Source organism: Lynx rufus, unplaced genomic scaffold (genome assembly GCF_022079265.1).
Source record: "Lynx rufus isolate CCGP_SWC_20201006 ecotype Redwood Valley unplaced genomic scaffold, mLynRuf1.p SCAF_43, whole genome shotgun sequence".
NCBI lineage: Eukaryota > Metazoa > Chordata > Mammalia > Carnivora > Felidae > Lynx > Lynx rufus.
Window position 1 is genome coordinate 1,999,312 of NW_025814860.1, and position 19,457 is coordinate 2,018,768.

Below are 19,457 nucleotides of genomic sequence, written 5' to 3' on the forward strand. Positions count from 1 at the left end.
TCAGGTGATACAAACTTGGGCTGCAGAGCCATGGAGTGTCAACATCAGATTTCGATTTATCAGGAAAAGATGTTCCCTTTTCTGCTTACCACCAAGGTATTTTTTTTTAGGCCCCCTTTTTGGGGAAAGGAGAGAATTCTCCAGTAGGCGTAGCCTTTTGGGGCCCGAGCTTTATGGGGAAGAGTCACCTATGGAGCACATCACCTTATACTGCCCCCTTTTTTACCTATGAAGAAAATTCTAGCCCAATGTTGCTAGTTTTGGCAAATACCTCAGGACCCAAGTAGTTTAGGTGCTGTGATAACCTCTCCCTCTCTGAGTCCTCGCCTTTACTTGGTTTCTGGCCAGAAGGTTCCTTATCCTCTTCTTTGCTCTTTGATGCTTTTAGGACTATCTAATCTGGATGTCTGACTGGTTCAGTCAATAGAGCATATGACACTTGATCTCAGGGTTGTAAGTTGAAACCCCACATTGGATATAGAGCTTTATTTTTTATTATTTTTTATTTTTTTAATGTTTATTTGTTATTGAGAGACAGAGGCAGAGCATGAGCATGGGAGGGGCAGAGAGAGGGGGAGACACAATCTTAAGCAGGCTCCAGGCTCCGAGCTATCAGCACAGAGCCCGACGCGGGGCTGGAACTCAGGAACTGTGAGATCATGACCTGAGCCGAAGTCGGTGGCTCAACCAACTGAGACACCCAGGCGCCCCTGGGTATAGAGCGTTAAAACAAAAAGAAAAACAAAAAAAACCCATTGAAACCATTTGTCCAGTATCTGTAGTTAGCTGAAGTGAAACTGTGGCCTCTGTTCCAGGTTGGAAATGCCTGCTCAGAGCAGTCCGTGTTGGAGCACTGACAAGGCCCCCAGCCCTGAAGGAGGAGCTGAGTGTGTCTGGAAGAAGTATCCCGCTCTCCCCTCCACCCCCCAGATAAAGACGGAAAAAATGGGCAAGTAATTTCAGTGCATAAGATGAACTAAAAGTCGTCTACAGATCTCCAGAGGAAGGCTTCTGTGGGCTAATCTGATGACCGATACCACAGCAGGAAAATAGGGACGGACACAAATGGGCAGTTCACCGGTGCTGGGGCAGGACCCGCCTCCTCCCACCAGGTCCAGAGTCTGGAGGAGGGGCTTTCCTGCCGGGGCCCCCCAGGCCCCCAGGCCCCTCCAGCAGCACACGGGTCGGGATCTGCGCAGGTTCTGCCGGCAGGGGGCGCCGCTCCCTCACGTTCCCAGAGGCCGGGACGGGCCGCGGTCCTGGTTGGGTCAGGGGCCACGCGGCGGGTCCGGGCCCGCTCGCCTGCACCTGGAAGGAGTCCGGGCCTCGCCCGCTGAGGGTGGGGTTGACCTAAACCACCCCTCGATCGCCCAGGGCGCCCGGGTCTAACGACGGTGGGGTGCGACTCCGGCGTCTCCGAGACCCCCCCCACTCCGCAGACCCGCGCACGCCCCCAGAGAGAACACGAGCATGCAGGCTGAAGCTTTCTTGCGGGGACTTTACTCAAACTCTGGAACTCGCGGGAGGGGCGGCTGGGCGGCGGGCGCCCCTCTCCGAGTTTAGCCGTAGCTGATGGCCAGCGCCGAGATCACGTGGCTCAGAAACTTTTCCAGCGAGGCGTGCATGGCCGGGCTGAAGTCTCCAGGGTAGTGCCGGGCGAGGGTCACCAGCAGGCAGTGGCCCAGGAGCTGCGGAGAGAGGCAGTCGTCCCGCCCGGGGCCGTCCTTCTCCACCCCCTTTCTCGGCGACCGCTGACCCAGCGCTGGCCCGGTGCTCACCTTGAAGTTGACGGGGTCCACACGCAGCTGGCGCACGTGCAGGTCGCTCAGAGCCCACAGGGCGGTAGGCAGGTCGTCCAGGTGGGCCACGGCCCGCGTCAGCGCGTCGGCCACCTTCTGGCCGTGGGCCTTGACCTGGGCGGAGCCGGGGGTCAGGTCGAAGTGGGGGAAGTAGGTCTTGGTGGTCGGGAAGGCCAGGAAGGTCCTGCGGGAGGAATGGCTAGTGAGGTGCGATCCGAGGGCGAGGGTGGGGGGGAGGCTTGGGGAGGAAGGGCACCAGGAGCGGCGGGGGACGGCATCCGCGGGGCAGGCGCCAAGGCGGGGAGCCGGAGGGGCGCCGGGACCTGTTCGCCCGCACCTCTCCAGGGCCTCGGTCGCGTAGACCCCAACGTTGCTCCCCAGCTTCGTCCACAGCGCGCGCACTGCCGCCCTCTCCGCGGCGGACAGCACCATCGCGGATCCGGCGTTGAGCGGCGAGCGCTCCGCGCCGGATGGCCGCACGGACGCGATTGGTGCGTCCCCGCGGCCTCCAGGGGGCGCCACGCCGCGGCCGCGCCCCGCTTCTGCTCGTAGAATAGTCCTGAGGGGTCCCGGCCCCGGTGCTGAGGGGTCCCAGAGTCTGGGACCTGCCCTATTGCCATGAACCCCGCGGCCCCATTTTTGTACTGTTTATTATATGGAAACTAAATATGTGTTATTATTATCATCAGGGGACACTGAATTTTATTCTCCCTCCCTTCCTCCCCAGCCCATTATGACATCTCTCTGAGTCTATTTTCGCACTGATTGTAAAAAAGGAACATAAAAATGTCCTCTTCCCAAGGTTGCTGTGAGAATTAAGCAGGTAACAACTGTCAAGCTCATGGCATATGTTCCTTTCAGGGTAGTAAACATTTATTAAGTTCCTCCACTGTATCTCAGCGATGATACCTGCCAGGCGCCACTCTACGCATTAAAAAAATTTTCTTTGGAAAATTCATATAACATAATTTATAACATATAACAAATTTACCGTAGTAGCCATTTTAAAGTGTACAATTCAGTGTCTTTAACCACATTCACACAATGTTGTGCAACCACAACTATCTAGTTCTTGAACTTCATCATCCGAAATGGAAACTTTGTGTCCATTAGCAGTCGCTCCACAACCCTTCCCCTCAGTCCCCGGCAACCACCAGTCTGCTCTCTGTCTCTATGGATTTGCCTATTCTGGATATTTCCTCTATGTGGAATCACACACTATATATTCTTTTGTGTCTGGCTTCTTTCATTTAGCATGTTTTCGCTCACGTTGTAGCCTGTGTCAGTGCTCCATAGCTCTTAATGGCTGAATAATGTTCCACTGTATGGATAGACTACACTTGATTCCTCCGTTCATCCCCTTATGGACATTTGGGTTGTTTCCACCTTTAGCCCAGGCCCTCGTTTTTCCCTAATAATAAAAGAAGGAGACTGCCTCTTACAGGGAGCTCACACTGTGCCACCAGCTCTGTTAAAAGTAGCACAAACCTGCCGTATCATTTTCCAAGGATGGCTCTTAGACAGGGAAGAAAGGACACTGCTGTTAGTTGGGGGCTCAGGCCTGGATGGCTGCCAGGACCAGACCCCTGAGCACTAGCGGCTTGCCGTGAGGGGGGGAAGAGTGTGAGAGTGCAGGCTCCCAGGCCCTGGCTTTTCTCTTTGCTGCCCTGCCAGGGGGAGTCGGTGGGCCTCAGGAGTGCCAGCCTCTGGGGATTGAAGTAACTGCTGAGCTGGGCCCAAAACCAGGCCTCTGGATCCATGGTGCCCCAGGCCGTCGTCATCTGCAGAGTGAACGTCCTGGAAGTGACACCAGTGAAAGAGATGCCTCCAGGAAATTGCCTGCCAACTGCCATTGCACTGTTTGCCTGCCACAGTGTCGTCGGGATTGCATGTGTGCTTTGTAAGCGCTTGACAGGTGTGGGCGCACTGCGGGGGACTCTGAGGAGCGTAACTTCTGGTCTTCCCCACCGCCCAATTCAGGAAGAGCCACGGAGAGCTCAGATGTCCAGGCTGGAGGCCCACCAGCTCTCAGCCCAAGTGTGTGCCATAAAACGTAAAGATGGAAAATCAGTTCATCGTTCGAGCAAACCCGAGCTCCAATGGAAAGGTCTGAAGTGAAACGCAGGAAATGGCACTCATTCCAGAGAGAGGGATGGGGGGTGGCCTGCAAATCCCTACTGGCAGCAGGTCCGGCCCCACTCCCCTCCCCTTCCGTCGCCTCCCTCGGAGTCAGAGAGGTCCCTGGTACCAGTGGAGGAGAATCACCGCTCCCCCACCCCCCCAACCTCACCCCCCTCCACGACACGACACGAAGGCCAGCGACAAAGAAGACAGAGGCGGACAGAGGCTGCAGCCCACTCAGACTTTATTCAAAGATCAGGAAGTTCGGGTGCCCGGAGCCCAAGAGGCCCCGGGCCCTCAGGAGGATCGCCCCGGCTTCACTCAACGGTATTTGGAGGTCAGCACGGTGCTCACAGCGCTGAAGAACTTGTCCAGGGAGGCGTGGACGGCGGGGGTGAATTCCGCGGGGTGGTGGCAGGCCAGGGTCACCAGCAGGCAGTGGCTCAGGAACTGCGAGGAGGGGGGACGTCACGGGGCGTCGGGGGACGCGGTTGCCCGCGCTCCACCTTCCGGAACCCAGGGGACTCTCTGCCGTCCTGCCAGCAGGGCCCGGCGAGCCCTCCACCCCAGATGTCCCCCAGCCCGGTGCTCACCTTGAAGTTGACAGGGTCCACACGCAGCTTGTACGCGTGCAGGTCGCTCAGAGCCGACAGGGCGTTAGGCAGGTCGTCTATGTGGGCCACGGCCTGCGTCAGCGCGTCGGCCACCTTCTGGCCGTGGGCCTTGACCTGGGCGGAGCCGGGGCTCAGGTCGAAGTGGTGGAAGTAGGTCTTGGTGGTGGGGAAGCAGCAGAAGGTCCTGCCGGGAGGAAGAGGTGGGCGAGCCACGGTTAGGCAGGCGGGGCGGCGCAGGACAAGGACCGCGAGGGGTCGCTGAGCCCCGGGTGCCGGGTGCCCACAGGGGCAAGTTGGGTGCTCACCTCTCCAGGGCCTCTGCGCCATAGTCGCCAGCATGGGACCCAATCTTACCCCAGAAGGCCTTGACGTTGCTCTTGTCGGCGGCAGACAGCACCATGGTTGGTTCTCTCTGAGTCTGTGTCGGGACCAGAAGGTGCGGGGCCGCGCGGGCGCGGAGCCTTTATGCGCCGGGCGCGCGGGGCGCGCCTGCCCGGGCTGCGCTCATTGGCTGGCGCGGGGCCGACTCGGTAGGACGGCAGGGGGCGCCAGCGAGCGGCCAGCGCCAGCCTGGCGCGGTGGGGCTTTGCTCCAGGCTTTGTAGACGGTTCGGGTGTCTTCCTCCCATCCGCCTCTTACGGCCATGGCAGTGGTATCCTAGACCCCAGCTAGTGGGGGTCGGCTTGCTGAGGTGGCTCGATGCCCGTTCTTCCAACACGTGAGCTCAGTGACACCCTTCAGGGTCCCCGAGCGCCCCTATCCCTAGGCTGTGCTCTCCTGAGGATCGGAAGGGAGTAGTCAGTTTGTGCCACCTACCCTGATCTAGGCTTGGCACTCCCCGGACGTGTATTAACTTGGGCGGAATCAGCGAAAGACTGGGCGGTTAGTCGTGGAAAGAAAGGCCTCTCCTAGCCCGGGGCGGAAAGAGATGTGCACACGAGGGGGTCCTTCCTCACATGTACTTGAGAATTCCCAACAATAGCCCTTCTGCTCCCCTCAGACTTGGTTCTCCCAACCCCCTTTCTTTACACAAATAGCCATCGACTGCCACTGAGTGCCGATCGCAGAAGGAGCAAATACCAAGGGGCAGAGTTTGCAGGGCTGGGTAGGAGAGTTCCAGGCTCAAGCTCCTTCCTCCAGGGTGGCGGCTGCTGCACCCCAGGTCAGGGACTCACAGAGGCAGGCCTCTCCTATCTGAGACCTTGCGTGAACGACCGTCTCTCTCCCCCGCTGTCCTGGGTCACGATGACACATCCAGTGCTGTAAACTGTGCCTGACACAAGACTCATGAGGCAAATAGTCGTTGAGTTGATAAATAAAGCGAATGGCTGGACAAGACCTGAGTTTCCAGCCTAGTTAGGGACATGACCAAATCATCACACAAGTACACATACAGTGGAAAACCTTGTTAAAGGACCCAAGGAAGCACGGAGAGAGTGGATGAGGCTTTCAGGGACATCAGGGTTAGTCTGGGGATCATGGTGGGCTTCCCTGAGGAAGTAAGACTGGAAGATGAGTCAGTAATAGGCAGAGTAGAGTTCAGGGGGAGCTACCCATCACTTGGTGGAGGGGAAGGGGACAGAAGGCCTCTGTGGCCGCAGAATGGGGGTGGGAGATGCGGGGGTGATAAGGCTGGTCAGACCCCACAGCATGGGGCAGGGGAGGAGCTTCCGGTGGGGTGGTAAGAAGGGGCAGGAACTCCAGCTGCTGACAAGTCCCTTGGGCTAGTAGGTGGTGTGATGGGCACGATGAGGCGGAACATCAGAGCTTGGCGAGGGGAAAAGGGAGGGAGGGGCCACCACTACGTCCTTTCCTGGGAAGAAGACTTCCCTTTGGGGACGGGTGGGGGGGCACCACCCTCTGCCCCCATCCCTCTCCTAGGGCCCTCCCGCAAGACCTTCCCTGTGTGTCCAGGAGGAAGTAATGGTCAGACTGACTGGGAAGAAAGCAGCTCTGGACAAGTCTCAGCAATTCCCCCTTCTGCTCCACCTCCTGGTGTCTGTTCCTCTAGTTTTGTTCACACAGGACCCTCCCCCTAGCTCAGTCCACTTTCCCTTCCTACCTCCACGCTTTTCCCGATTCTCTCAGAGACAGAGGCCCTCTCCTGGCCCCCCAAAAAGGATAAGACACTGGGGGCTTAGAGGCATACAAGACCCACCTCCCAGGCCAGGGACAATCCCCCCTTCTTCATCTTGTTCCAATCCCTCTGCCACTGAGTCCTTCTAAGGCAAGACTGAGGGACATATCTCAGCTAATGGCTTACATTCTAAACATGGGCAGAGCTCCCACATATATATAAAAGGGAGAAACAAATGACTAATGGGAACAATGGACAAAGGATATTAACAGGAAATTAACAGAAATGTAGAAATGACCGGGCTCCTGGATGGCTCAGTTTGTTGAGCGACCAACTCTTTATTTCAGCTCAGGTCATGATCTCACGTTGCATGGGATTAAGCTCCATGTCAGGCTTTGCTCTGATGGCAAGGAGCCTGCTTGGGATTCTCTGTCTCCCCCTCTCTCTCCCCCTCCTCCACCCACACCCACACCCACACCCAAACACACACACACACACACACACACACACACACACACTCTTTCTCTCTCACTCTCTGTCTCAAAATAAATAAATAGGCATTAAAAAAAAGAAATGAAGAAGTGACCAATAAATCTGTGACGTGAGAAAGAGCTGGATACACTGCTGGAAGAGATGTAGTGGAGACACAGTTCCAGGAGAAAAGCAGGTTGCAGAAAAATATCTAGGGTATGACGATACTTGTAACCAAAAAGGAGAATGTAGTCATAGATGTAGCTGTGTCCCCTCAGCACAGGATAGAAGCCAGTGGGCTCAGTCCCAAACTGATAACTGTGTTACTTCTGCAGAGGTGTGGGACAGGGCACAGCGACTCTCTTTCCCAACTTTGAATAACACAAAAACGGTGTGTGTGGGTGTGCACGCGCGCGTGGCTTGTGTGTGAAAGCATGGGCGAATTTTAGTTTATTTGTTTATAGTAGGCTCCATGCCCAGCACAGAGCCCAACAGGGGGCTTGAACTCACAACCACGACACTGAGATCAAGACCTGAGCTGAGATAAAGAGTTCGACGCTCAATCTACTGAGCTACCCAGGTGCCCCCTTAGTTTACTTCTTAAGTGTTTTCTATATTTAAGTAAAAGTGAATTGGGCTCTGGGGCGAAGGAAGGGTGTGCAGTGCAGGAGGAGAGGCAACCCCCACTGTCCAGAGTGGGGAGCAAGGGGCTCTGTCACTGTCCTGAGACAACCCAGGACTGCGCGCTGCCCTGAGCTCAGACTGGGCTGGAGGCCCTGGTGGGGTCCCTAAGACGGTTGCAGAGCCCAGGTGGGGTGTGTGAAGTTGAGCCCAGGGCTTCAGCACTGCCGCCAGGGGACTTTCCAAATATTGTTTACAGCACCGAGGCAGAACTTCTGGGAGACCCCAGGAGCCTTGGGCGTTTGAATAGGGGGAGCAATGAGCTGGGGGACACCTGGCTGCACATACAGTGAGCTGTTAGTGTGCCTCACAACCTGCAGGCCAAGGGAGCAAGGCGCTCTGCTAAAGGGCTTCCCCAAGTGCACCTTGACCATTCCCCCAGCTCATTGCCCCACTCTTCTTCCCCGACTCTACCCCACCCCCGCTGTCCCCCGAGGGTTACTGTGACCCAGGAAGGGTGGGAGGGGCTGCAACCCCCTTTCCAGCCCACCTTCCCTCTGATAGGAAGGAGGTGGGAATCTCCAAGAAACTGTCCAGCACCCGCATGTGCACCAGGAGTGCTGTGTTTTTGTGGTTGGTTTTGATCTAGACTGTTTAATGGGTGTTAGACTTCAAAAGAAGGTGGCAATCTTAAGACTCCCCTACCTCTTACCCCAGAGAGGGACCCTTGGAAGTCTGGCCCTTCCCAGGCCTGAACACGGTTCAGCACATTCCTGGAAGCATCAGCCTTACTCCCCTGCCCTCTCCCTCCGAAGTCAGAGAGGTCGCTGGTACCAGTGGAGGAGAATCACCGCTCCCCCACCCCCCAACCTCACCCCCCTCCACGACACGACACGAAGGCCAGCGACAAAGAAGACAGAGGCGGACAGAGGCTGCAGCCCACTCAGACTTTATTCAAAGATCAGGAAGTTCGGGTGCCCGGAGCCCAAGAGGCCCCGGGCCCTCAGGAGGATCGCCCCGGCTTCACTCAACGGTATTTGGAGGTCAGCACGGTGCTCACAGCGCTGAAGAACTTGTCCAGGGAGGCGTGGACGGCGGGGGTGAATTCCGCGGGGTGGTGGCAGGCCAGGGTCACCAGCAGGCAGTGGCTCAGGAGCTGCGAGGAGGGGGGACGTCACGGGGCGTCGGGGGACGCGGTTGCCCGCGCTCCACCTTCCGGAACCCAGGGGACTCTCTGCCGTCCTGCCAGCAGGGCCCGGCGAGCCCTCCACCCCAGATGTCCCCCAGCCCGGTGCTCACCTTGAAGTTGACAGGGTCCACACGCAGCTTGTACGCGTGCAGGTCGCTCAGAGCCGACAGGGCGTTAGGCAGGTCGTCTATGTGGGCCACGGCCTGCGTCAGCGCGTCGGCCACCTTCTGGCCGTGGGCCTTGACCTGGGCGGAGCCGTGGCTCAGGTCGAAGTGGGGGAAGTAGGTCTTGGTGGTGGGGAAGCAGCAGAAGGTCCTGCCGGGAGGAAGAGGTGGGCGAGCCACGGTTAGGCAGGCGGGGCGGCGCAGGACAAGGACCGCGAGGGGTCGCTGAGCCCCGGGTGCCGGGTGCCCACAGGGGCAAGTTGGGTGCTCACCTCTCCAGGGCCTCTGCGCCATAGTCGCCAGCATGGGACCCAATCTTACCCCAGCAGGCCTTGACGTTGCTCTTGTCGGCGGCAGACAGCACCATGGTTGGTTCTCTCTGAGTCTGTGTCGGGACCAGAAGGTGCGGGGCCGGGAGGGCGCGGAGCCTTTATGCCCCGGGCGTGCGGGGCACGCCTGCCCGGGCTGCGCTCATTGGCTGGCGCGGGGCCAGGAGGTGCGCTGGGCCTGCGGCAGCCCTCCCTCTCCCGGTTCCGCGCAGGCAGAGGTGCCTTCTCCAATCCGGCCCCCGTGATTCTGGGAAGCCTACACAGGATCCCCACCCATCTATCGCGCACCCACGTTCGGCCCCGACCTGGGCTGTTTGCCGGTCGAGAAGGGGAGCACGGCTATTTTCTAAAGTAAAACGAGCTGCTTTCGCACCAGACTTTCCCGAGGACCAAGGGCTGTAGATTGTCCGTGTTAACGTGAAGGTGAAGGAGATAATGAGGGTTGACACCCTCCAAGCCCTCCTGCCGCCACTGGTGGGCCGGCGCTCCTAGGCAGCGCGGGGTTAACAGGTGAAGGCGCAGACCGTGGATGGGGGTGGGTAGTTCGGCTTAGGCTCCAGCACCCTTCGGACTTGAGTGTGGACTGCCACTGGGGCTCAGGGCTCCGTGCAGTGCTCCCCGCACCCGCCAAGACTGCTATCTGGGGAACCTTCCTCATTCCGAGTCGGGAGAGTTTCCAGGGTCCCTGGCCTTATTCCCTGGTCCACCAAGGTTCTGAGCAGAGAGCTAAGATTCCTGCCCTGTTGCTGCTGAGGGGAGAGATTGACCCTGGCGGGCGGGGGTGGGGAGAGCAGGCGAGGAACGGCTTGGCTGGGAGACTTGCAGATACTGAAAGGCATAGGTGGGGCTGGATGGCCAAGTGCCTGCCAGGCACTGAGCCTGCCTCATGATCTTTTAAATTATTTCAAAAGACCCAGCGAGGCAGGGCTTTTTGTTGGTCGTCTGCTCTTCGTTTGCTTTTACACTGATGCGTTAGGCTCCTACGGCCCAGGGACATGTCCAGTGTCACAGAGCTTATCCTGTGAACCGGGTCGGAACCCTGCTGTGTGTGCCTGGTCGTGGCCATCGGGACATCCCACCCCAGTCTCCCACCCCACGAACTTCAGAGAAAGGACCCAACTTGGCCAGGGCAAGGTTTGCTGCAGATTGAGAGTCGCGGGGAGGGGAGAAGGCGCCGGGGGTCAGAGGAGGTCTGGCCTCTAAGTCTGTTTGACCTCAGGCCAGAAACCTGACCCTTGGGCCTGGTGCCCATGTTTGTCTGCAAAAGAGCTGCGAATTCTGAATTCTGGCTCCCAGCTCCCAGTGGGAGGGTTGGAGGAAGAATGAAGGAGTGAGCACGGGAGTGGGTGAGTGCAGACGTGCTTTGGAGCTGGGTGAGAACTGCTCCCAAAGACCCCTGTCATCCTGGCACCCACTTTGCCCCTCCCATTTCCTCGGCAGAAGAGGGCAATTGTTCTGTTCAAGCCTTTAGGGGTCCACACCCTGCCCAAGATCCAGCACCCTCAGCCCAGCAACCGCCCTCATTTCAGAGTTTGGAGAGATCCAAGGACCGGCTCCCGGGCCCCTGGTTCTTGGTCTGCAAGGGCTCGTGATGGCGCCCTAAGATTCCAGGAGTCTGCGCGTGGGACCCAGAGCTTGCCGAGCTTCTCGGCCCACCTGCTCCCCAAAGAACACACACGTGCAGGGTCCAGCCATTTGAGGCCTGTTTATTGACACGCACAGACCTAAGCCGGTGGGGCAGGGGACTCATCGGTACTTCTCAGTCAGCACCATGGCCACTTCGGTCAAGAACTTGTCCCACGCCGCCTGCATCTGCACGGTGAACTCGCCCTGCAGGTGGGAGGCCAGCATCACATGGAAACACTGGATCAGCAGCTGTGGGAGGAGGGGCGGATGAGAGGGGGTCTGCGGCAGCCACTTTCTCCTTTAACCCCAACCCCGGCTGCCGGCGCCAACTCTACCGCGGCGGGGGCGGGCTCACAGGGAAGTTGGCGGGGTCCACGCGTAGCACTTGCGCGTGCAGGTCGGCGAGCGGGCTCAGGGCGGCGCGCAGGTGGTCGGTGTGTTGCACGGCCACGCCCACCGCCTCGAGCACGCGTTGTCCGTGGGTCAGCAGCTGAGCCTCGTCGGGGCAGACGCCCAGGTGCTTGAAGTAGATCTTGGTGCTGGGATAGACCGTGAAGAGCCTGGTGGAGCAGGTCGGTGAGTGAGGGTGGCCGCGTGGGGTCCTTCCGGCGCCGGCACCTCCCAGACACCCGGAACCCCAGCCCGACCCGCCCCTCTGACTCGGGCCCCCAACCCCTGTGTCCGCCTCCCTGTGACCCTGGAAACCCCGCCTCAACCCACCTGAGCAACAGCTCCGCCCCGAAGGCCGCCTCGTGGCCGGCGATCAGGTCCCAGACCTGCGCTACGTGGGCGCGCTCTTGGGCGCTGAGCATGGCGCCGGCCGGGCGTGCGCTGGCGGCCCCACCCGCCGCTCCCGCCTCCTTATAGCAGCCCCCACGCCTTCCAGGCGCCCCACCCGCCCTTATCTGCGGGACCCTCGGCCAGCTCGGGGAAATGCCTCCAGCCCAGGTCCCGATCGCTGCAGAGACCACGGCCTGGGGCGGGCGGGGCCGGGGGTTACCGGCACCGACTCACGCCGCTGTGTGTGCTGCAGACTTGCGCGAAATCGGGAGAGCTTCCCCTGCGGGCAGCGTCAGAGCCTCTGCGGGAGGGAGCCAGTGGAGGGATTGGGAGAAAGAGCGCTGGGCAGGGACGCTTCTTTTCCTCTAGGGACACGGGAAGCGTATCGTGGGTCCCCGCAGTGCGGGACCTATAGTGTCAGGCTTTGAGGAAAAGCCCCCTGAGTGCCGACACGCACCCACACGCACGCGGCACGCTGAGTAAAGCGACGATATTTGGGCGATTCGGGAAGCAGGACAGGAGCAAACGCACCTCGGACCCTGGAGAACCAGCCTGGGGCCGATCTACTCTCTCCCGATTCTGGGGTCCGCAGGCGCAGGGATCGAGCCACAGCGTCCTCGGGGTGGCCTCCAGGCCGGTGGTGACGCTGGGGTCCACCGCGTTCCTGTGGCTTACGCTTTCTATGCCTCACTTTCTCCCCTCCTTCGGCCAATACTGAGAACGCAGGACCCATTCCATCCGCATCCATTTATTGGGGGGAAATTGAGGGAAGTTGCAGGGTCAGGGGCGGGGTCGCAGCCGGCCCCCGGCCTGGCGGCGGCGCTCAGCGGTACTTCTCGGTCAGGACGCAGGACACGATGGACAGGAACTTGTCCCAGGCGGTATGGGCGTCGGCCGTGAAGTCAGCGGGGAAGTGCGAGGCCACCGTGACCAGCAGACAGTGGGACAGGAGCTGGGGGGCCCGGAGGGCGGCTCAGCGCGAGGCCGGGGTGCTCTGCGGGTGCTCTGGGGTGGGCGGAGCACCTTCGGCGGCCGAGACCCCGCCCCGCCCCCCCGCCCCCCCCCCCCGCGCCTGGTCCCCGCCAGGACCCCGGCCCCCGCGCGCACCTTGAAGTTGACCGGGTCCACGCGCAGAACGTAGGCGTGCATCTCACTCAGCTTGGACAGGGCGCCCGCGATGTTGTCGATGCTCTTGACCGCATCGCCCAGGGCGGCCGCCACCTTGGCGCCGTGCGTGCGCAGGTGCGCGGAGCCCGGGCGCAGGTCGAAGTGCGGGAAGTAGGTCTTGGTCTGCGGGTAGCTGGCGAAGAGCCTGCGGGAGGGCGGGCCCTGAGCGCTGGAGGAACGTGGGCCCCCGTGCACCTCTCTACGACCCCTGCGTCCTTCTCCGAGCTTGAGGACCCAAGTGCGGCCTCACCACCGCCCTGGGGCCTTCCAGCCCAGCAGGTGCACCACCTCCTGAGGTGTGCTGTGCTCCGACTGCTGCCCCTCCCCCAAGCTGCACCCCACGGTCCCAAGGCCTTCTGCCTCCACACCCTCCCAGCACCCAGGCTCGCCCCTGCTCCCCACCTCAGCCCTCTTCCAGGGTCTCCTTGCTCCCAGCTGGCCCTGCACACCCTCCGTAGGCCTCCAGCCCGTTTTCACCTCTCCTCCGGCCACAAAAACCTCCTTCCCAACCCCTGACCGGGCTCCTGCTGTACCTACCGTCTGCCAGAAGTAATGCCACCTGCAGGCACATTGCAAGGGAGAGCTCGTAGGGAAACCACCTGGGACCACCTTGCCCCAGGACTAGAGACCCTGGCGCTTGCAGATGCCTGACTGCCTCCTCAGGCATGTCAGGTGTTGGGGGAAACACATCCACACCCCTCTGGTGAGATGCTGGGCCTGGGCTTGTTCAGGACTCAGTGAGCATAGGGTCCATCAGAAGTCTGTGCAAGTCATCTGCCCCCCTCACTGACCCCTTTCTCGGAGAACCCCCACCTCGCCGACCCCTCCTTAGGGACCCTTTCCGCAGAGAGCCCTCTCCCCACTGGCCCCTGTCCTCACCAACTCCACACTGTCGCCTACGGGGCTCCACCCCAGCCCACCTGGCACTCACCTCTCCAGGGCCTGGGTGCCAATGGCATCCGCCTGAGTGGAGATCTTGCCCCACATGGACAGGATGATGGTCTTCTCAGCCTTGGTCAGAGACATGGTGGTGGCTGAGCTGGAGCCGGGTGTGCCCAGGACTGGCCTCTGTGTGCTCGCCCCCCGGGATCCCTTTATATACACAGAGCCGGGGTGGGGGCCAGGCTGTGGCCGTTGGTCTGGACAGGGGAGAGGGCTGTGGGGGTGGGGTCTCTTATCAGGCCCAGTGAGGATGGGTGGTCACCAGTCCCTGGTGGGGCTGGTGGGGTGAAGAAGGGCTAACATTCCTCCCTCCCCGCACTGGGCCACAGCCTGAGTCCAGGTTCCAGGGAGGTAGGGGCCCAGTCCAGTGACTGACCTCTATAATCATGGTTGCCGAGTTCCCTGTCCTTGTGATATTAGGATGATCTAGAAGGTAGCAGGCTTTCACAGAAGCACTCTCTCCTCCTTCTTTTATCTAAGCTTCTGTAGCATCACCTTGCAGATGAGTGAATGGAGGTCCACAGAGGGAAACTGAGGCCAGGTGTCACAGGGTGTGAGTGACAGTCTTGGCTTCAGATGCTCTTGCCTCTGTGTATAGCGCCTTCCTCACCTGGATAAGGTTCTTCTCCCCCACAAGCCAAGTCCCTCAGCAGCTTGACTGGGGGGATTCTCCAAGCTGGGCACCCAGGCTGGGAGGAGGCTGGACTCTTCACACAGAGTCTGGGGTCACCCGAGCCTACAATCCTACCTGTCACATCCCGTCACAGCCTGTACTATTTACATCTCTTTGCCTCTTACCTTATCCCCTTTCCCCTCTCTACCATAAGGCAACCATTTTAATGTGCTTAATATGTGCCTTTAGTTAGTATGTGTTCTTGCAAAGGGTGCATGCATTTTGAGTTAAATTATAGCTAGGGGCATCTGGGCGGCTCAGTCGGTTAATCGTCCCACTTCGGCTGAGGCCCACAGTGCACCGTTCAAGCCCCTGTGAGGGAAAGTGTGACAGGAAGAGCCACTGAGGAAGCTCAGCGCGCCCTCCCCCCACCCCCTGCGAAACTCCTCGCTCATCCAAAGATGGCAAGGTCCAGGATGGCCCAGCTCAGCTGCCACCTCACAGCACATAATGGTTTTAGTGACATGTACTCAGTGTGGGAGCCCAGTGAGAACATGGGCACAAGCAAACGAAAGAGAAAAACAGTAACCCTCGTCCCACAGGGGAAGAGTTTTTTTTTTAAATTTTTTTAACGTTTTATTTATTTTTGAGACAGGGAGAGACAGAGCGTGAACGGGGGAGGGTCAGAGAGAGGGAGACACAGAATCTGAAACAGGCTCCAGGCTCTGAGCTGTCAGCACAGAGCCCCACGCGGGGCTCGAACTCACTGACCGCGAGATCATGACCTGAGCCGAGGTCAGATGCTCAACCGACTGAGCCACCCAGGCTCCCCTTTAGGTCTCCTTTATATCCCAGTGTGTCCCAGTATGGAACGATGGTCCCGTTCACTGTCACCACTGGGGTCCCACAGTTGTGAACATTTGCCATGTTTGCATTATCAGCACATGTAGGAATATATCTGGGTGTGCTTTACGTTTCTTCCAAAAATATGGAATTGTGTGGCAGTCCTCCTGAAGCTCTGTGTCTACACTTCAGCACGCGTCTCCTAGACTAAGGTTTTCCTGCATAAATAACCACAGGTTTATCGCCAATCTAAGTGAATTAACATTCTTTCGCATCACATGTCCTCACTCATCACCAAAATGTGTTCAATCATTCAAATTTAGATCTGACCCAGGCTCACACATAGCTTTCAGTTGTCTCTTTATTCTCTTATTCCAGAAACTTTCCACCCCACACCCACCTTTTCTCCATATCAGTGACTTTTTGGATAGTCGAGACAAGCTGTCTTACAGAATGTTCTACATTTTGCATTGGTCTGATGGTTTTACTTGAAGGGTTTTTGTTGTTGTTGTTGTTTGTTTGTTTGTTTGTTTTAAGACACTGCCTTTATCCATGCATTTCCTGTGCACTGGAAGTCAGATCTAACGGCTTGGTTAGAGTCAGGTTAAAAATTATTGGCAATGGAAAGGGTGAAACACAACCCGATTTAAAAATGGACAAAGGACTTTAATAGATATTTCTCCAAAAAAAGATACACAGAAAGCACATGAGAAGATGCTCAGCCTCATTACTCGTTATTGGAACGAAACTGAAAACCACAGGGAAGTACCGCTTCACACTCAACGGGATACATACTATAAAAAAAAAACAGGAACAAGGGTCGGTGAGGCAGTGGAGAGACTAGCGCATCACCCACTGCAGCTGGAAACGTGGGTTGGAGCAGCTGCCGTGGAAAACGAGCAGGGTTTTTCAAGTTGTCATTTTTTGCTTTTTTTAATTCTATTTTTGGTGATGTAAAAGATTTACATGATTGAAAAGTAACACCATCCAGAGAGTTAGACTTGGGGGAGCCCCTCCACCCCTTCTTTATCTCCATCCGTGTTATTATTTGTAATCATTTCCACTTCATCCTTGAAGGATTTCCTTTTGCAAAACTAAGCAAACACAAGGGGTGCCTAGCTGGCTCAGTCAGTAGAGCGTGTGACTCTTGATCTCAGGGTCCTGAGTTCGAGTCCCATGCAGGGCATAGCACTTACTTAAAAAAAAAAAGAGCAAATGCACACAAACTTATAAACACTCACAAGTGCACACACAAGAGCTATGATCGTAATCATACATGTGTGTCAAAATGTACACATACTCACACCTGTCAGTACACACAAATGCACACACGCATTTGTATCTCCTCTCACTGTTTTTCTTTTCTTTTCTTTTCTTTTCTTTTAAAGTAAACTCTATGTCCAGTGTGGGACTCCAACACACCACCCAGAGGTCAAGAGTCACATGCTCTACAGACTGAGCCAGCCAGGCTCCCCCTCCTCTCCTTTCTTACAGAAAAACAGAAAAGCCACCATGATACACGCACGCGTGCGCACACACACACACACACACACACACACACAACTTCTGCGTCTCTCTTTTTTCTTTTCCTTTTTACCTGATAAATCCTGGACATCACAGCCACTATTACAAATTGTCTTCATTCTTTTTTCAGGTCACAGTCCTCTGCTGTGTGAGCTTTCATGCTACATTCAGTCAATGCCTGATGATGGACTGGGGTTTTCTAGTGCTGAGAAAACTAAGCTTGTGTAGTCTCTGTGGTAGAAGGGACTGCATTGTGAAGGGACCATCAGTACAGTGTGGTCAAAGTCTGGATATCAGTGAGGTTTCATTTTTAGTAGTATTAATTTGTATTTCTCTAATAATGAGCAAAATGATTTTTTTCTTTCTGTGAGCTGCGATCTGACTGAATATCACATCTGTATCCGGGACTAGACTGTCAGTTCCATGGGGCCGGGGGGGTTGCTTTTTCTAGCTGTTGTATTAGAGTCTACAAAAATGCTTGGGCGTCCTGTGCATCAAAAATGTGTGTGTGTGTGTGTGTGTGTGTGTGTGTGTGTGTGTGTGTGTGTGTTTAGTGGAAGGGTGGAAGAATAAATGAGGGACTAGGTACACTCATTCCTCCTTTCTTGCTAAGATCAAGCATAAACTAGGAAATAGGATAAATCCCAGAGGAATCCCATGGTGCGCCCCAGCAGAGTCAGTGGGGCCAGGTGGGCTCGGCGCTGACCCCAGAAATAAAGGCCGAGGGGTGCACTTTCTGTCACCCCATCCGGACCCCGAGTGCCCTAGCCCCACACACCACGCCCCCGGAGTGCCCTCTGCGGTCGGAGAGACCCTCGGGTTAGTGCGCAGTGTTCCCGCAGCCCTCCAGGTGTCCCTGTGCCTCCCCGCCACCCCCCTCCACCTCTGCCGCCCCCTTGATGGCCCCAGTGACAAGAGGCGAGGTGGGCGTGCATTCGTTTATTGGCGTCTCAGGGGGAAGTTAGAGGGTTTGGAGAAGCCTGGAGCCGCGGAGAGGTCGCAGCCGGCCCCCGGCCTGGCGGCGGCGCTCAGCGGTACTTCTCGGTCAGGACGCAGGACACGATGGACAGGAACTTGTCCCAGGCGGTATGGGCGTCGGCCGTGAAGTCAGCGGGGAAGTGCGAGGCCACCGTGACCAGCAGACAGTGGGACAGGAGCTGGGGGGCCCGGAGGGCGGCTCAGCGCGAGGCCGGGGTGCTCTGCGGGTGCTCTGGGGTGGGCGGAGCACCTTCGGCGGCCGAGACCCCGCCCCGCCCCCCCGCCCCCCCCCGCGCCTGGTCCCCGCCAGGACCCCGGCCCCCGCGCGCACCTTGAAGTTGACCGGGTCCACGCGCAGAACGTAGGCGTGCATCTCACTCAGCTTGGACAGGGCGCCCGCGATGTTGTCGATGCTCTTGACCGCATCGCCCAGGGCGGCCGCCACCTTGGCGCCGTGCGTGCGCAGGTGCGCGGAGCCCGGGCGCAGGTCGAAGTGCGGGAAGTAGGTCTTGGTCTGCGGGTAGCTGGCGAAGAGCCTGCGGGAGGGCGGGCCCTGAGCGCTGGAGGAACGTGGGCCCCCGTGCACCTCTCTACGACCCCTGCGTCCTTCTCCGAGCTTGAGGACCCAAGTGCGGCCTCACCACCGCCCTGGGGCCTTCCAGCCCAGCAGGTGCACCACCTCCTGAGGTGTGCTGTGCTCCGACTGCTGCCCCTCCCCCAAGCTGCACCCCACGGTCCCAAGGCCTTCTGCCTCCACACCCTCCCAGCACCCAGGCTCGCCCCTGCTCCCCACCTCAGCCCTCTTCCAGGGTCTCCTTGCTCCCAGCTGGCCCTGCACACCCTCCGTAGGCCTCCAGCCCGTTTTCACCTCTCCTCCGGCCACAAAAACCTCCTTCCCAACCCCTGACCGGGCTCCTGCTGTACCTACCGTCTGCCAGAAGTAATGCCACCTGCAGGCACATTGCAAGGGAGAGCTCGTAGGGAAACCACCTGGGACCACCTTGCCCCAGGACTAGAGACCCTGGCGCTTGCAGATGCTTGACTGCCTCCTCAGGCATGTCAGGTGTTGGGGGAAACACATCCACACCCCTCTGGTGAGATGCTGGGCCTGGGCTTGTTCAGGACTCAGTGAGCATAGGGTCCATCAGAAGTCTGTGCAAGTCATCTGCCCCCCTCACTGACCCCTTTCTCGGAGAACCCCCACCTCGCCGACCCCTCCTTAGGGACCCTTTCCGCAGAGAGCCCTCTCCCCACTGGCCCCTGTCCTCACCAACTCCACACTGTCGCCTACGGGGCTCCATCCCAGCCCACCTGGCACTCACCTCTCCAGGGCCTGGGTGCCAATGGCATCCGCCTGAGTGGAGATCTTGCCCCACATGGACAGGATGATGGTCTTCTCAGCCTTGGTCAGAGACATGGTGGTGGCTGAGCTGGAGCCGGGTGTGCCCAGGACTGGCCTCTGTGAGCTCGCCCCCCGGGATCCCTTTATATACACAGAGCCGGGGTGGGGGCCAGGCTGTGGCCGTTGGTCTGGACAGGGGAGAGGGCTGTGGGGGTGGGGTCTCTTATCAGGCCCAGTGAGGATGGGTGGTCACCAGT

General features: G+C 58.4%; 6 protein-coding genes and 1 long non-coding RNA gene across 7 annotated transcripts; 1 reads left to right on the forward strand and 6 right to left on the reverse strand.

The window, feature by feature from the left end:
* Positions 1-1,478: 1,478 nt before the first annotated feature.
* On the reverse strand, positions 1,479-2,294 carry LOC124525564 (hemoglobin subunit theta-1-like). The gene is made up of 3 exons (XM_047098027.1): positions 2,137-2,294; positions 1,779-1,983; positions 1,479-1,688 (listed from the first exon to the last, which is right to left on the reverse strand). Exons 1-3 carry the CDS (start codon positions 2,229-2,231, stop codon positions 1,560-1,562), a joined length of 429 nt encoding a protein of 142 aa, XP_046953983.1. The 5' UTR covers positions 2,232-2,294; the 3' UTR covers positions 1,479-1,559.
* Positions 2,295-4,147: 1,853 nt separating this feature from the next.
* LOC124525493 (hemoglobin subunit alpha-like) lies at positions 4,148-4,963 on the reverse strand. Its single transcript, XM_047097895.1, has 3 exons — positions 4,840-4,963; positions 4,514-4,718; positions 4,148-4,370 (listed from the first exon to the last, which is right to left on the reverse strand). Exons 1-3 carry the CDS (start codon positions 4,932-4,934, stop codon positions 4,242-4,244), a joined length of 429 nt encoding a protein of 142 aa, XP_046953851.1. The 5' UTR covers positions 4,935-4,963; the 3' UTR covers positions 4,148-4,241.
* A 3,673-nt stretch (positions 4,964-8,636) lies between these two features.
* LOC124525494 (hemoglobin subunit alpha) lies at positions 8,637-9,463 on the reverse strand. Its single transcript, XM_047097897.1, has 3 exons — positions 9,329-9,463; positions 9,003-9,207; positions 8,637-8,859 (listed from the first exon to the last, which is right to left on the reverse strand). The coding sequence occupies exons 1-3, from the start codon at positions 9,421-9,423 to the stop codon at positions 8,731-8,733; spliced, it is 429 nt and encodes a 142-aa protein (XP_046953853.1). The 5' UTR covers positions 9,424-9,463; the 3' UTR covers positions 8,637-8,730.
* A 1,603-nt stretch (positions 9,464-11,066) lies between these two features.
* On the reverse strand, positions 11,067-11,847 carry HBM (hemoglobin subunit mu). Its single transcript, XM_047097991.1, has 3 exons — positions 11,732-11,847; positions 11,367-11,571; positions 11,067-11,260 (listed from the first exon to the last, which is right to left on the reverse strand). Exons 1-3 carry the CDS (start codon positions 11,821-11,823, stop codon positions 11,132-11,134), a joined length of 426 nt encoding a protein of 141 aa, XP_046953947.1. The 5' UTR covers positions 11,824-11,847; the 3' UTR covers positions 11,067-11,131.
* Positions 11,848-12,318: 471 nt separating this feature from the next.
* On the forward strand, positions 12,319-17,967 carry LOC124525544 (uncharacterized). The gene is made up of 2 exons (XR_006965520.1): positions 12,319-12,582; positions 17,877-17,967. It is a non-coding gene; the product is annotated as an uncharacterized LOC124525544 (long non-coding RNA).
* Positions 12,524-14,035, reverse strand: LOC124525542 (hemoglobin subunit zeta). Its single transcript, XM_047097990.1, has 3 exons — positions 13,890-14,035; positions 12,899-13,103; positions 12,524-12,743 (listed from the first exon to the last, which is right to left on the reverse strand). Exons 1-3 carry the CDS (start codon positions 13,982-13,984, stop codon positions 12,615-12,617), a joined length of 429 nt encoding a protein of 142 aa, XP_046953946.1. The 5' UTR covers positions 13,985-14,035; the 3' UTR covers positions 12,524-12,614.
* Positions 17,805-19,294, reverse strand: LOC124525541 (hemoglobin subunit zeta). The gene is made up of 3 exons (XM_047097989.1): positions 19,181-19,294; positions 18,190-18,394; positions 17,805-18,037 (listed from the first exon to the last, which is right to left on the reverse strand). The coding sequence occupies exons 1-3, from the start codon at positions 19,273-19,275 to the stop codon at positions 17,909-17,911; spliced, it is 429 nt and encodes a 142-aa protein (XP_046953945.1). The 5' UTR covers positions 19,276-19,294; the 3' UTR covers positions 17,805-17,908.
* Between the last annotated feature and the right edge of the window lie 163 nt (positions 19,295-19,457).